Source organism: Sus scrofa, chromosome 7 (genome assembly GCF_000003025.6).
Source record: "Sus scrofa isolate TJ Tabasco breed Duroc chromosome 7, Sscrofa11.1, whole genome shotgun sequence".
NCBI lineage: Eukaryota > Metazoa > Chordata > Mammalia > Artiodactyla > Suidae > Sus > Sus scrofa.
Genome location: NC_010449.5, coordinates 8242250 through 8259739, shown reverse-complemented (window position 1 = coordinate 8259739; position 17490 = coordinate 8242250). Strand labels below are relative to the sequence as shown.

The 17490-nt window shown below is 38.1% G+C and overlaps 1 protein-coding gene across 4 annotated transcripts in view; it reads left to right on the top strand.

Annotated features, from left to right (window-relative positions):
* Positions 1-16970, top strand: part of ADTRP (androgen dependent TFPI regulating protein) — a 70915-nt gene extending 53945 nt beyond the window's left edge. For 3 of the 4 annotated variants that reach the window (XM_021100192.1, XM_021100189.1, XM_021100190.1), the window contains one exon: positions 15424-16970. In XM_021100192.1, coding sequence (XP_020955851.1) covers positions 15424-15458 — 35 coding nt within the window. In that variant the 3' untranslated portion in view covers positions 15459-16970. Of the gene's footprint in view, positions 1-3447; positions 3846-15423 lie in introns of those variants that run through there. The other variant, XM_021100191.1, reaches the window with a different exon arrangement.

Below are 17490 nucleotides of genomic sequence, written 5' to 3'. Positions count from 1 at the left end.
TTGAAAGCAAACACTTAAAAATGGAATACTAAAAATTACTCAAAAAATCAGGATTCCAAATCACAGGAAATTATCCAGAAAAAAAAAATGTGTTGACATTTCAGATGTGCTGATATTGAATTCTAACTAGTTTTGGCTCCTTGAAGTTCTGGTTAGATTTCTGATGCCTTCCCCAAATCTATACTAAAAAGAAAAAAGAAAAAGAGGAAAAAACTAATCTATTTGAAATGCGGCAGATAGAAAATGTGCAGAAAAAACTAATTACTCAGAGCTTAGAGAACAATAACTTTTTAAACCAATTGTATTGAGTTCAATAATGATTAATTTTTAAATTGATATTCTATTGTGACTTTTAAACATCTATTGAATTTTTTAAAAATTCACTGTATTAATGTTATTAAAATCACCATTCTCAACACAAAGCTCTTTTTAATAAGCCTCATTGTTTAAGTGTATATCCAATTTCCCACAACAGTTAAGGTGCAATGAGCAAACAGGCTGGCATCAACATGTGGACCCTCATTTGCATCCTGCATATGTGAAGGTTCATGTGAGTTACAGACACCACCGTAAATGGCCACATGTCTCTCTCTTCTCTCTAAATCTTTAACTCCTTAAGAACAGAATGGGTACAAAGTTCTATAGTGCATCAGAACAGGATCATAGATATGTTAAATCTGGAACAGATCTTAATTATAAATGGTTACATAAATTAAAGGAGAAATTAAATCATTTAAAATTCCAATGGCAGTGAACACTTAAATCACCTACAACTAAACAGAGCTATCTATGTGAACACATTTTCTCATGTCCTATTCTGCTGAAAGCACTCTAAGGCTTCCCTCAATTTACATATGAGAATCCAAACCCTTGGAATGGCCCACAAGGGTCTTTGTGACTCAGGCCCTGCCCTGACTCTTGATCTCCTCTTTTAAATGTGTGCCCCAGTAGCACCAAACTACTTGTTTTCTCTACACATTGCTGTTGTTTCTTACCTCCACAGATTCTTCCACTTCTCCCAGTATTTGCCACTCATTCATTTCAACTCACTTCTAGGAAGTCTCCCCTGCTCTGCCCAGAGATTTATTTTTACATTAGACCCTGAGTTTCTTAAGGGGTAGAAGTGTGTCTTGTCCATCTTAGAATCCCCCACTTCCATTAGCTTACCCAATGGATCAATCAGTGCCAACAGGCCTCTTCTCTCTAGGTATTAAATAGGGACTTCATGCAAAGGTGTTCTGGAGACTGTGGTCAAGGAGTTGCTCTAATGTCTAGAGATTAAAGGGCTGGACAGGGAGTTTAAGGAACAGAGAAGGGTGATTGTACGGAATACTGATTAGAAAGCTGCTGAAAAAGAAATGAAAGGACAAGCAATTCAAAATTGGGAAGAGCATCAGAACAGGAATCAAGAAAATTATGGCACGTCCCTCATGTGACCACAAATCAACCATGTACCCTGTGTCAAGGCCCTTCAACTCCTCAGTGATAGGATAACTTCTAAGAAGGGCAAATGCACATCTCAGTTTGCCTAGGACAGTCCTGGTTAATGCCTGCTGTGCCAGTGTGAATAGTTTTACATTGTCTAGGACTGGACAACAAAATTGTGTGTGACCCTCTATCTCTGAGTCCTTCTCCAAGCTCTCTGTTCAGGATTTATGGAAACACTAATTAGCTACCTACTCTGTCCAAATGCAGGGCTAACTCTCTTTCTCACCTTTTCCCACAGCCTGAGCTCCCTTGGATGAGAGCAGAAATTCAAAGGAGTCCTTTAGTGATGCAGTGAGAGGCATCAGTTAGGAGGAAAGTTCCATGCCTGACTGCCCGAGTTCCCAGCTTAGACTTAACCACTTATAGTCTGAGACACTGGACATGGCACTCAATGCCTTTAGTTTCCAGTTTTCTCTTAGACATCATGGAGTCAATATTAGTACCTACCTCCTGACATTCTGGAGGACCATAAATGACTTGGGAACTGTCACCTGCCAACACAGGGCCTCACATATAGGGTTAGTCACTACTGCCATTAATTTCATTCTCTCCCAGCAAAAATCAATAACCTTCTTTTCTACATGCATATTCCAATCATCCCCTTCAACTTCATGCATAAATTACCAGTTTCCCAAGCAGAAGGTGATTAAAAGAAACGAATCCACCTAAATGAATGCAAATTGATGGAGGTGGTGCAGTTCCTGAAGAACTTACAGAAACAGAAGGTCAGGCTAATTGAGTCTAGAGTTAATTGGAATATCTGCTTCCGAAATCCTGAGCCACTGTGTGGTCTGGTTGGGAGCCAGCCAAGTACCAAGTGATCGAGACATTATCAGTCAATACCCAATTAATATGCAGGTATCTCTCCAGTGGTAGTACTCAAACTTGACTGCACATTACAAAATCACTGGAGGAATTTTAAGAATACTAATTCTTGGGCCCATCCTAGACAAATTAAATCTATCTATGAAAACAGGGACTCAGCATGGATATTTTTAAAAGCTTCCTAATTATTCTAATTTGCAATGAGTGTCAAAAACCCATCATAGAACAGCACTTCTCAAACTTATATGTGCCTGCAAATCTTGGTAAGATGAGGATCTTGTCAAAATACAGATTTTTCTCATTCGGTAGATCTAGATGACAGACTGAGATTCTGCCCTTCCAACATGTGCCCCAGAGACACTGATGCTGCTGGTCTGAGAACAAGGCCCTTTGTGCCACAGGACCCTGGACTCCTCCCAGTTTAGATAATTACGTCTACTAGCATCCTTGGCCAATGTGGTTTTCTCTCAGGTCAGCTGCTGGGTTGAGAAGGGTGTTGGGAAGGATGGTCATAGTGCCTGAATGTCTATCCAGTTTCCACCTCCTGTGTGTCACGTCAGTGGGTGAAAGTGAAGAGGAGATTGAGAAGGGCAGTAATAAGGAGTGATACTAGTAATCGAATGTAAACTCGGAAAGTGTGTGACATTTTCAAGGGGTACAGCGACTTGGCCCTATGCACCAGGAAGACAAATGCGACTGCGCCCTCAGGAAGATCCTGCTGGCCTTCAAGAATATGCTGTGGCTCAAAAAGCTCTCAAAGGTTCCAGTGGGCCACCCTGTCTGACCTGTCACCATTGCATTCTCTGACCTGAGCTAGCTTTTCTCTGTCATGAGACAGAGGGATTGACAAGCTCTGAGTCAATTATTGGGACCAGATGCCCATCAGAAAAGAGTCAGTTTCTAAATTTCAGGCAGAGTTAGGTGGAACAATGATTTCAAACAACGATGGAAGCGATGGGGGAAGCAGTCTCCGGTAAATCACTGCACACTTAGCTTACCACTTCTGAGCACCAAAGGCTACTCCAGGCAGATTATTTCTATCCTGAGGGAAGAAAGGGGCTATCAAAACAGGCCTACTTCTCTGCCACTTAAGTACTTAAGTTTCTTTTTTTTTTTTTCTTGCTAAAATATAAGGATGCTGACACCAAGACACAAGTCCATCAGGAAGAGAAACCCAGCTCAAATATCAGACAATGAAAGGGGCTAAGTGTCTCCAGGCCCAAATGGAAGGCGTCTTATATGCAGGTATGCCCAGAGAGGCTTACCTGTGGCCCATGAACCCTTTTCTTACATTCACATGAAGGATATGTGCCAAGAGTCAGGCTATCCTTTGGCAGGGCCCAAGACCACAGATCCTTTTCCTCCTAAGGATAGTTTATAAGCTGAAACTTCTGATCTGGCCAAGTTACCTTGATAGTGCCTTGCAAAGAATGACATTAAAACATTCCTTTAATACTATTTCCTGTAGACTAGATTTGTTTTTCTGTTTGTTTGTTTGTTGCTTTTTAGGGCCACACCTGCAGCATACGAAGGTTCCCAGGCTAGGGGTTAAATCGGAGCTACAGCTGCTGACCTAAGCCACAGCCGCAGTAATGCAGGATCTGAGCTGTGTCCACGACCTAAACCATAGCTCATGGCAAGGCTGGATCCTTAACCCACTGAGCAAGGCCAGGGATTGAACCCACAACCTCATGGTTACTAGTCAGAGTCGTTCTGCTGTGCCACAATGGGAACTCCTAGACTAGATTTTTTTAAGGGAAATTTTATTACTGAAAGTTGCTTGAATGCCAGCTGGCCTTCCTCCTTGGTTTTATGCATGAAGAAATTTGTTACAATGTCTTTTTTATTTTGAATGTTGTCTCTGATCATTTCATAACAAAAAATCTTTTTATTTATTTGTTTTTTTTCTGCTGTACAACATGGGGACCAAGTTACACATACACGTATACATACTTTTTCCTCCCATTGTTGTGTCACGATGGTAAGTATCTAGACATAGTTCTCAATGCCTCACAGCAGGATCTCACTTTAAATCCATTCCAAGAGCAATATATTGCATCCCTTAACCCCAAGCTCCTGATCCCTCCCACTCCCTCCCTCCCTCTCCCCCTCCGGGCAGCCACAAGTCTATTCTCCAAGTCTATGATTTTCTTTTCTGTGGAAACATTCATTTGTGCTGTATATTAGATTCCAGCTATAAGTGATATCATATGGTATTTGTCTTTCTCTTTCTGACTTACTTCACTCAGTGTGAGAGTCTCTAGTTCTATCCATGTTGCTGCAAATGGCATTATTTCGTTCTTTTTCATAGCTGAGTAGTATTCCATTGTGTATATATACCACATCTTCCTAATCCAATCATCTGCCATGGACATTTGGGTTGTTTCCATGTCTTGGCTATTGTGAATAGTGCTGCAATGAACATGCGAGTGCATGTATCTTTTTTAAAGGAAAGTTTTGTCCAGATATATGCCCAAGAGTGGGACTGCTGGGTCATATGGTAGTTCTGTGTATAGATTTCTAAAGTACCTCCATACTGTTCTCCATAGTGGCTTTATTCAATATAGTTTGGGAAGTCCTAGCCACAGCAATTAGACAAACAAAAGAAATAAAAGGCATCCAAATAGGAAGAGAAGAGATAAAACTGTCACTGTATGCAGATGACATGATACTATACATAAAAAAACCCTAAGGACTCAACCCAAAAACTATTTGAACTGATTAACAAATTCAGCAAAGTAGCAGGACATAAGATTAACATTCAGAAATCAGTCACATTTCTGTATACTATCAATGAAATATTAGAAAAGGAATACAGAAATACAATACCTTTTAAAATTGTACCCCAAAAAATCAAATACCTGGGAATACACCTGACCAAGGAGGTAAAGGACTTACATGCCAAGAACTATAAAACATTAATCAAGGAAATTAAAGAAGACATAAAGAAATGGAAAGATATTCCATCTTCATGGATTGGAACAATCAATATTGTAAAAATGGCCATACTACCCAAAGCGATTTACAGATTCAATGCAATCCCTATCAATTTACCTATGACATTTTTCACAGAACTAGAACAAACAATCCAAAAATTTATATGGAACCACAAAAGACCCAGAATCGCCAAAGTAATCCTGAGAAACAAAAACGAAGCAGGAGGCATAACTCTTTCAGACTTCAAGCAATACTACTAAGCCAGTCATCAAAACAGGGTGGTACTGGTACCATAACAAAAAAATCTTACCATGAGTTGACTCCACCTGTATTTATAAAGCAAGATTCCACTGGAAAGCATTTAGTCAATAAGAAAAACAATAAGGAAAAAAAATCTCCTTTTTGCATTTCTTGTCTTCATCTCCCTAAGCTCAAAGAATGTCCACTCAAGATTACTACTCCTCCCTCTTCCTCAGCTTCTTTCCCCACCAGGGATTCTCCAGCCAGCCCTCAATTCCATCTCCTCCTCCTACTTATGCACTGTGACTTCTATTCATTAATGTTCAAATCCTTCTTATACCTCATATTCTCCCAACAATCTGCCTTCTCATGTTTTTCCAAATCAAGCCTCTAAAACTAGGCAAACGTTCTTCAATTTTTCAGTTCAAAGTCTAGCAGGAGTTTTTGTGATTACAGATACATAGGTGTAAATATTTCTCTGAATAGTATGCTTTTCCTTATCCCATATTCTAATTATTGGACTAATAAGGTATATAACTACATATGGCATCTGTAGTGATATTGATTAAAAGAATGGGTTCCCTTACCATGCCAGCAGAAAACCTTTCCCTATTGCACAAGATAAACATTAAATGTTTGGCCTAAAATATCTCTACTCCTTGGTACTAACAGGGGATAAAGAAAAGACTAAAACAATTCAGAGTGGGAGGATATCAAAATGATAGAGTAGGAGGATGCTGGGCTCATCTTCTCTCCTGAACACATCAAAATTACCACTACACATAGAGCAACTCTCACTGAAACTGACCCAGGGACTAGAAGAATGACTATTCTATAACCAAGGCTATAAAGAAAGATCCACACAGATCTGGGTGGGAATGTAGAATAAGTGATCTGGTCAGGACCAGCAACCCTACTGGGGAACACAAAGAAGGAGGGGACTATCACAGGCTACGGATCCTCAAGCCACATACTAAGTACCTCAGCCCTGGGGTCCAATATGTGGAAGATAAGCCCGCTTGGCTGGTCTGAAAACAGGTATGGTTTGCTGAGGGTTATATGAAACTGAGACTCCACTCTTACATGCACAGATCTATTTACTTCTAATCACAGCACAGAGGTGGCTGATTGAAAACTGCTTGGGGACCACCCCAGTGTGCCCTCCAGCTTGCACCAGGCCCAGCTCCAGTCCCTCTTTACCTGGCACTGCTCTCCATTAAAGGAGAGGCTGTCATTGCCAATGACAGGATGCACATTTGGAGGGAACACAGCCAGCTTGGACCCTGGCCCTGCCTCTGACAGGGTGGAGGCAGTCATTACCAGCTCATGAATCTTTGCTCACCCTCCAGAGGGAGAGTGCCATCACTGTAGTGCACATCCCTGGGCACATTTGGGGCGGGGGGGGGGGGCAACTCAGAAACATGGTACCAATCCCTCCAGCCCCACACCAGACTCGAACCACAGGTACAAATGGGGAAAAAGTGAAACCAGCACAGAGGTGAAGGCTCAGGTTTTGACCTTTTCCCAAGCCAAAATGGAGACTGCTATATCATACCCAGGAGAAACCCAGATCCCTCAAGGTTCCTGCTCCAGCCCCTCTGCCTCTGACCCCACCACCAACAGAGCAGTGACAGTCACTGAGCACAGTAAAAGTGCTGATGTGCAGCTGGCTATGGCTCTAGCTCCGTCAACTCCCATGATGGCAGTGACTGCCAGCACACCCTGGGGAAAGATGCAGACCATGCTCACTTCAAATGCAGCTCTCCCATCAAAGCCACCAAGCTCACAGAGAATGCATAGGAATGCTTCCATCAAGGACAGGACAATAATACCAGGATAGTAACTGTTTCAGCTGATTTCATACAAAGAAAGTTAAAAAAGTAGGAAGACAGGGAAATATATTTCAAATGAAACAAGAAAAAAACACCTGAAAAATTGCTGATGAAACAGAGATAATTTATCTGATAGAGTTCAAAGCATACTAGAACACAGTGAGAATTTCAACAAAACTAGAAAACATAGGAATGAACCAGTCAAAGCTGAAGAACACAAAAACTGAAATGAAAAATACACTAGAGGACATTAACATCATATTAGGTGATACAAAACAAAGCATAAGCATTCTGGAAGATAGAATAATGGAAGTCATCCAATCAAAAGAGCAAAAAGGAAAACAAATTTTTAAAAATGAGAGTAGCTTATATGCGACCTCTGGAACAATAAGCATACTAACATTCACATTATATAAGGCTCCCAGAAGGAGAGAGAGAAAGAAAACAGTAGAAATTTTTATAAAATTATAGCTGAAAACTTCCCAGACCTGAAGAAGAAAACATATATTCAGGTTCAAGAACCACAGAGAGTTCCAAACAAGGTTAAACTCAGAGAGTGACACACCAAAACATATCATAATTTAAATGGCAGAAGTTAGAGAATTCTAAAGGCAGCAAGAGAAAAACAAAGGGTCACATACAAAGTAATACTCATAAAGCTATCAATTAATTTCTCGTCAGAAACTTTGCAGGCCACAGGGGGTGGCATGATATAGGTAAAATGCTGAAAGGAAAAACCTTAGGGAATTCCAACCTAGGATACTCCTCCTAGCAAGGTTATCATTCAGAATTGGAGAGATAAAAAGTTTCTCAGACAAGTAAAAACTAAGAGTTCATATACTAAACCAATCTTACAAGAAGTGTTAAAGGGTCTTCTTTATGAAACTGACGCACTGCCTACTGCACTAAGGAGGCAGATTAAAGGGTCTTCTTTAAATGAAAAAAAAAAGCTAAAATAAATAAGAAATTATGGGAGGAGGAAAATTTCACTAGTAAAGGAATAAAAACAGTAAAAGTTATGGACCAACCACTGAAATAAGCTAGTATGAATGTTAAAAGACAAAAAATGTAAAATCAACTATAACTACAAAGCATAGACATAAAAGTGTAAAATATGACATCAAAAACACAAAATGGAGAGTTTCTACTGTGGCACTGTGGATTAATGATCTAGCTTATCTTTATGGCATTGCCAGTTTGATCCCTGACCCAGTGTGGTGGGTTAAGGATCCAGCATTGCTGCAGCTGTGGCATAGGTCACAGATGCAGCTCAGAATCAGTTACTGGCCCAGGAACTCCCATATGCTGGGGATGCATCCAAAAAAAGCAAAAACAAAACAAAAAGAAACAAATAAAAAACAACCACAAAATGGGGGAGAGTAAAAGATGTAGAACTTCTTTTAGAGTGTGTTTGAACTAAAATGACTATCAGTTTTTAAAAAGTAGATACTAAGTCAACAAATATGGGCTACATGGTAACCACAAGTTAAAAAACTGCTAGAGAGAAAGGAACATAAACTTTAAAGAAAATAATCAAACCATAGGGGAAGAGAACAAAAGAAGAAGAAAATAGCAGAGAACTACCAAAACAACCTGAAAAACAAACAGCAAAATGGCAATAAGTACGTATCTATCAATAATCACTTTAAATAAAAATGCACTAAATGCTCCAATTAAGACACATAGGGTGGCTGATTGGATGAGAAAATAAGACCCATCTACCTCCCTACAAGAGACTTCAGAGCTAAGAACATACTCAGACTGAATGTTAAGGGATGGAAAAAGATATTCCATGCAAGTGGAAATGAAAAGAAAACCAGGGTAGCAATACGCATATCAGACAAAGTAGACTTTAAAACAAACTCTACAATAAAAGGCAAAGAGCGTTATGTAATGATAAAGAGATATACAAGAAGAGTACATAACGTTTGTAAACATACATCCATGTAATATAGAAGCACCAAAATTTATAAAGCAAATATTAACAGACATGAAGGGAGAATCTGACAGTAATACAATAATAGTAGAAGACTTTAACTCCCCATGTATTTCAATGGACAGATCATCCAGAAAGAAAACCAATGAGGAAAAAGAGGATTTAACTGACACATTAAAGCAGGTGGACTTAATAGATAACTACAGGATATTCCCTCCAAAAAAAAAGCAGAATTACACATTCTTTTTAGGTCCACCTGGAAAGTTCTCCAGGATAGATCACAGGCTATGCCACAAACTAGTCTCAACAAATTTCATGGGATTTCTGACCAGAGAAGTATGAAACCAGAAATTAACCACAGGGAAAAAAAATAGAAAAACAAAAACACATGGAGACTAAACAACATGCTACTGAAAAACCAAGGGATCAATGAAGAAATTAAAGAGGAAATAAGAGAGTATTTGAGACAAATTAAAATAAAAAAATAACTTTTCTTTCAAAATCTATGGGACACAGCAAAACCAGTTCTAAGAGGGAAGTTAAAAGTGATACTAGCATACCTTAAGAAACAAAGCAAAACAAAACAAAACAAAACAAAAAACTCAAATAAACAACCTAACCTATCATCTTAAGGGATAAGAAAAAGAATAGTTAAAAGTCAGCAGAAGGAAGGAAATAATAAATATCAAAGTGAAAATAAATAAAATAGAAACCAACAAAAACCCCAGAAAATATCAATGAAACCAAGAACTGTTTTTTTTAAAAGATAAACAAAATTGATAAACTTTTTAGCCAGGCTCATCAAGAAAAAAAAGAAAGGACCCAAATAAAATAATAAATGAAAGAAAAAAAAACCTATATCACAGAGAAAGAAAAAATCATAAATTACTACAGCTATATGCTGACAAATGTAGATGACAATTATATGGACAATGTAAAACAAATGGATAAATTCCTAGAAACATACAATCTCCCAAGACTAAGTCAGGAAGAAACAAATCATCTGAATAGACCAATTACTAATATTGAAATTGAGTTAATAATCAAAATATTCCCAACAAACAAAAGTCCAGGACTGGACAACTTCATAGAAGAATTCTGCCAAACATACAGAGAAGAGTTAATATTCAACTGACTCAAACTATTCCAAAAAACTGAATAGAACACTCCCAAATTCATCCTATGAGGTTACCATTATCCTGATACCAAAGCCAGACAAAGATACTACCAAAAAAAGAAAATTATAGCCCAATGTTCCTAATGGATATATATGCAAAAATTCTCATCAAAATATTAGTGAACTGAATTAAAAAATGTATAAAAAAGATCATATACCATATTCAAGTTGAACTTATTCCAGGGATGCAAGGTTGATTCAATATCTGCAAATCAATCAATGTGATAAATCACAATAATAAAATGAGGGATTAAAAATCACATGATAATCTCCATAGATGCAAAAAAAAAAAAAAGCTTCTGACAAAATTCAACATGCATTCACAATAAAAACTCTCAACAAAGTTGGTACAGGGGGACTATCTCAATATAATAAAGGCTATTTTTGACAAACCTACAGCTAACATCATATTCAATAACGAAAAACTGGAAGTTTTTCCTCTACAATCATGAACAAAACAAGGATGCCTCTTCTCACCATTTCTATTTAACATAGTATTGGAAGTCCTAGCCATAGCAATCAGACAAGAAGAAGTAAAAGGCATTCGAATTGGAAAAGAAGTAAAACTGTCACTATTTGAAGATGACACAATACTATATATATATATATATATATATATATATATATATATATATAACCCTGAAGTCTCCACCAAAAAAGCTATTAGAACTAATAAATAAATTCATGATACAAGATTAATACAGAAATCTGTTGATTTTTTATACATTAATAATGAACTATGAGAAAGAGAAAGCAATGAAGTATCCAATTTATGATCTCATCAAAAATAATAAAATATCTAGGAATAAACTTAACCAAGGAAGTGAAAGGCCTATACTCTGAAAACCAAGGCACTGAAAAAAGGAAACTGAAGCTGATACTATTAAATGGAAAAATGTTCCATGTCTATGGGGAAGAATTAATATTCTTAAAATGTCCATACTGCCCAAAGCAATCTACAGATTCAATACAATCCCTATCAAAATGCTTGTGACATTTGTCACATAACTATAACAAAATAATCTTAAATTTGTATAGAATAACAAAATATCTGGAATGGCCAAAGCAATTCTGAAAGAAAAGTACAAATCTGGAGGTATCAAGCTCCCTGAATTCAGACTATACTACAAGCCTACCATCATCAAAACAGTATGATACTGCCACAAAAACAGACACATCAGTCAATGGAACAGAATAGAGAGCCCAGAAATAAAGCCATGCCCATATGTCCAATTAATCTACGACAAAGGAGACAAAAATATACAATGAGGAAAAGATACTCTCTTTAGTAAGTGGTTGAGAAAACTGGACAGGTACATGTAAAAGAATAAAATTAGAACATTTTCTCACCCCATATAGAAAAATAAACTCAAAATGGATTAAAGACCTAAATGTAAGACCAAAAACAAGTTTTACTCCCAGAAGAAAACATAGGCAGTATATTCTTTGATATGAAGCTTAAAAATAATTTTTTTGGATTTGTCTCCTCAGGCAAGGGAAACAAAAGCAAAAATAAATGAGACTACATCAAATTAAAAGTTTTTGTACAGTGAAGAAAACAAAGAGAAACATGAAAAGATAACCTACTGAACAGAAGATATTTACATATGTCTGATAAGGGGTTACTGTCCAAAAATACATAAAGAGCTCATATGACTCAATATAAAAATATTCAATTAAAAGATGAGCAAAAGACTTGAACAGCATTTTTTTTTTTTTTTTACAAAGAAGACATACAGATGGCCAACTGGCACATGAAAAGATATCCACTTTACCAATCATCAGGGAAATGCCAATCAAAACCATAGTGAGAGGAGTTCCCACTGTGGCACAATGGAAATGAATTCAACTAGTATCCATGAGGATGTGGATTTGATCCCTGGCCTCACTCAGTGGGTCCAGGATCCAGCGTTGCCATGAACTGTGGTGTGGGTTGCAGATGCAGCTCAGATCCCATGTTGCTGTGGCTGTGGTGTAGGCCAGCAGCTGTAGCTCCAATTTGACCCCTAGCCCGGGAACTTCCATAACTTTCATATACTGTGGGTGCGATCCTAAAAAAGCAAAAAGCAAAACAAAACAAAGTCCATAGTGAGGTATCACCTCACACTTGTTAGAAAAGCTATTGCAAAAAGACAACCAATAACAAAGGTTGGCAAGGATGTGTAGAAAAGGGAAAATTAGTACACACTGGAGGTAATGTAATTTGATTTCTCAAAAATTAAAAATAGGACTAACGTATTACATAGCAATTCCACTCCTGGTATATATACGAAAAAAAAAAAAAAACCCCACTAATTTAGGAAGATTTATGCACCCGAATATTTACAGCAGAATTAAGCTTTAAAAAGCCACGATATGGAAGGGACCTTAGTGTCCATCAGCGGATAAATGGATAAAGATGATATTAATTAGCCATTAAAAGGAGTGAAATTTTGCCATTTACAACACCATGGCTGGACCTGATGAGTGAAGTCAGACAGAGAAAGACAAATACTATATGTTTTCACTTACATGTGGCATTTAAAAATTAAACAAACAAATGAATATAAAAAACAGAAAAAGACTCATAGAAAACTCATACAGAAAACAAATTAATGGTTACAAATTGGGAGAGGGACGGAGGAGGGGCAAGACAGGAGAAAGGGATTAATAGCTACAAATTAATAAGTATAAAATAAATAATATACCTTTGTGTACACAGCGCACAAGGAATACAGCTCATACTTCATAATAATTTTGAATGGATTATAATCTATAAAAATACTGAATCACTATGCTGTACACCTGAAATTAATATAACATTTTAATTAAATCTACTTTAACAAAATAAAAGAAACAAAAGAAATCAGGGTGAACCTAAGTGCTTAACCATCAATTAGGAGGTGCTCCACTGGGTAAAATTCCCCTCACTGAGGAAAGGAGTGGTAGCAAGCAACATTATTTCCCAATCAGCTTGAAATCCATTTTGTAAGCTTTGTTTCGATAATATGATCTATTATTGTAATATAATAATCTATGATCACATATTATAATCTATGATCACTTATTTCCAGCCATGTTTCTGTGGAAACATGTTCAAAAATAAATTCTGAAGACTCAAAGAAGCCTAGAGACTGCTCAGTCCGATGAGAATTCAGGACTAAGGATCCATCCCCACCTGTTAGAAACAAAAGGAAAAATACAATTTCTGTGATATTCACACTGTAAGTCTCTATAGAATGAAATAACTATTGGAGCTCCACACAGACAAATTTTGGGACAGTGCTTTCTCTAGCACACAGATGGGCATGTGGGAAGTTCTTGGTGCTCCACCTAGCTATGTGCTGGACATGGCAGGCTTGGATCCAATGGAAGGAGCCACCTGCTCTCCTCCCCCAGAGGAACTTCCCACCACCACTTTGCTACTGCTTCTGCTTTTCTCTCCAAGCCATTATTTTCTGTTGTGTTTCTAAACTGGAGAAGAAATCTCCAATCCTTGGCACTTGGGGTTGAAGAAGTGAGGTTCTAAACAAAGTTAAGACTCAAAGAGCTCAGGATTAGTAACAACATAGATAAACAAAGTCAGAGTGACTACAGGGGAACAACTTTGAGAAGTTTATACTGACCAAGCTCTGGAATACAAGGGAATTGTGCTATTTACCTGAAAAGTGATTTTCAAAAGGTTCTAAGTGTATACTGCAGAAAAGAGAAGATACTATGTTTGTACTTACAGACCTAATGTAGAGAAGACCTAACTGTGGAAAGGAGTGGAAGCACAAATGAAAAAACATGAAGCATATAAGCTGAATAAATCAGCAAGACTTCACTGGAGTGACGGATGTAGTGTAGATTCATGAGGAATAGCAGAAGAAAGGAGAGGATTGTGCTTTAAAATGCTCAGAGGATTTCCTGTGTGGCTCAGCAGGTTAAGGATCCAGTGTTATTACTGCTGTGGCATGGATTTGACCCCTGGCCGGGAACTTTCACATGCTGTAGGTGTGGCCAAAAATTAAAAAAAGAAAGAAAAAGAATGTTGAGAGACATGAATACAAGGGTCGCCATGAGAACTCTGATTAGGAGCTGGCTGTCCTAGAAAATCAGTGTGATGAGGGGCCAAAGTAGAACTTCATCAGTCACTCAAGCCTCTGAGAAACAAAGTTCCAGCAAAATAAAATTGGAAGATACTTGAAGTTTACTGTTAAGGATATAACTGACCAAGAGGGAAGGGTGTGAAGGATAAAGCATAGAATTGGGAGCATGAGGTTGTTATGGTAATACTGAGCTAGAGCTAACAGGGCTTTAACTTCCAGAACGGGTAAGAAGAGGCTGAGCTGAAAAAAGAAGACTGCATTTGGCAACAGAGAAGAAGGATAATGAGTTAATGAAGTTTTAGAAGTTTCAAAGCTTATGCAAAGATTATGATCATTAAATATGGAGGTACCAATTATCAGCTAAATGGAAGTCATTCTAGAAATCTAATGCTATAATTTAAGTAGGAAAAAACCCCTCTAATAAGCTTACTAAAAACTAATCAATATGCCAGTACTTCTCCACCCAGGTCAATAAACTGATTGGGTGAGAGGTCACAGAATGGCCCCTAATTAGGTGACTATCCACTCTTCTGCTTCCTTTCTCATTTGATATAGCCTCTTCATCTCTATCAGCAAAGTCTTAAAGTTTGTTCAAAGACTGTGTGCAGCCTACAAATACATGGCCAAAAGCAACAGTGATCAGTGGTTCACATGAGATATTCACAGCTGCATGATGCAAACTGCACCATTGGTCAGCTGGCCAGCTGTGAGCCAAGCATCAGATGGGATAGCAGAGGTGTCCCTTTTTGCCCTTGTGGCAGTGTTGGTGGCTTTTCAGAACTCCTTAAGCATCATGCCCTGGGAAAAGTTTCAACTTTCCAGTGTCCCATGTTAGGGTGAATGTCTACCCACACAAGAATGAACACCCATTAGGGAAACCCTGAAGGCTGAGGCCTCTTTCTGTTCTTGTCTGTGCAGGTGACATGATGCAGCAGAGGAAGAAGAGGAAGTGATTAGATGCTTTTCCAAGAACTAAGAAGGAAGAAAACACAAGAGTTTTTTTCATTTTTTTTTTCCCCCCTGGTGAGGGGACATGGTGGTGCAACATAGAAAGGCAGTAAGGACAGGGTATGATATTTAAATAAATAAGAAGGTTATGAAGGTAGCTTAATTTGAAGACTCCTGATTTTTTGAAACTTTTCCTGGACACACCCAAAACAACTCCAACTGTCTCAGAATTTATTACCTCTGTCTGACTTCTGCGGAGGATGGTCTGTGGTCAACATGTGGCTAAAGACCAAAGGAACTCATGTATATGCAGTGTTAGAGAATGTTTAGAGAGAAAAAGGGACTTAGGATCATTCAAACTCTTCACTTTCCAGAGGAGGATGCTGAGGACCTAGATGAGAAGTTACCTGCATGAGACCAAAGAGTTTGTATCAGAACTAAGACAACAGCTTTTGTCTCCCAGATTTTCTAACTCCCAGTCCTGTGCCATTTTTTTAATAATCCTAATTTTCCCAAAAAGAAGCACTTTCATAAGCTAGTTATTTTCATGGATTTCTCATCTTTTTTTTCTCAATCTAGATAGAAATGTAGGGTGGTGGCTGTTTCTGACGATGTCTAATATAATAGCAAATTAATTGGGGCAAAAATATTGAGAAATATGTTTCTCTTATAAGCAAGCATTTGGGGCAGGTAAACACTGAATATAGGGACATTGTCAAAATCTTTTCCATGAACATTAATTCATCAAATAAATGTACATTTCACTTGGGGAATAATCTGGATGGCAAATGATAATGACTGTGAGGACTGCTAAGACTGCTTTGGTACAAAGCTCTTTGCTAAATTAGTTCACGGTGTAACAAAGCTGATTGTCAGGTGATTAACAAGTGCATTCATAAATCCTGCTTTGATTTTCCCAGAGGATTTTTCTGGGTCTTTATTTACAGACACATTTTGTAAAGAATACAAATGACTAGTGGTAGGTAAACACCACCAAGTCTGTTGATGTGTCAATAGGCCCATGTAGGTTGTATGTGGATACCAGAGTAAATTGTACTTGGGCTTCCCAATTGAACATTACACAAGATAAATACACTGACACCCAGGGCAGTCTTGAAGGGTTAGGGAAGGGAGCAGAATATCCCAATGGGGTGGGCGGTCCAAGGGCCCACTACGACAGGCACCAAGAAACCCACTCAATCTCTACTCCTCTTCTAGGGTTACACAAATATGAGCCTTAAGTCTTTCTGAATTAAGCTGGGAACACCATCTCTTTTCCCACACCTGCTACTTCTTGATTGCTCCAAGCACCTGGTCTCAGCAGGAGCCCAGGAGTAGTTATCACACGGTGGAAATTCTCCAAATGTGAAGCCCTCAGGGGATCACTCAAATTTTTCCACACCCCAAAGATGACTCAGGCTGCATACTTCTCAGAGTCATAGTAAGCCCTTGGCTGGGATGAGCCTGCATATTTCTATTTGTGGCTTCAGTGACCAAATTAAACCCTGATTGCTGCATGACTGGCCACTGTGCAAGATCTACTCCAACACCACAAACACCTCAGAACCACTTCCCATTGAGCACATAAATAAGCACGCAGTGCTTCCTTGGTGCTGCTATAGCTTAAGAAAGGAGAAGCAAAACAAACAAACAAACAAAAAAAAAAACACCTGTAATGAACACTGATTAAACATACATTAAAAGGAAAACAGTATTAGCTGCCTGTGTAAGTCTGTTAAGTCCTCAGTAGTTAGAAAATAGCAAAAGTACAAACCAAATTATGAGAAAACCAACAATATTTGTACAGTGTCATGTAATTTAGAGCCACTCTCATCTCAATGACCTCATTTTATCTCCACAAAAGTCTTTTAAGTAGAAAATGTATTACATCCTCATTTTACAAATAGGCAAACTGAATTTCTGGTACTAGTGTGCTATTAAATGTTTAAAATCCAACTATCTGGAAAAAAGAAAATTTTAAGTTCCTGATTTATAATGTTTGCCCACTGCCATGGTATAAACACTCCAACATGCACT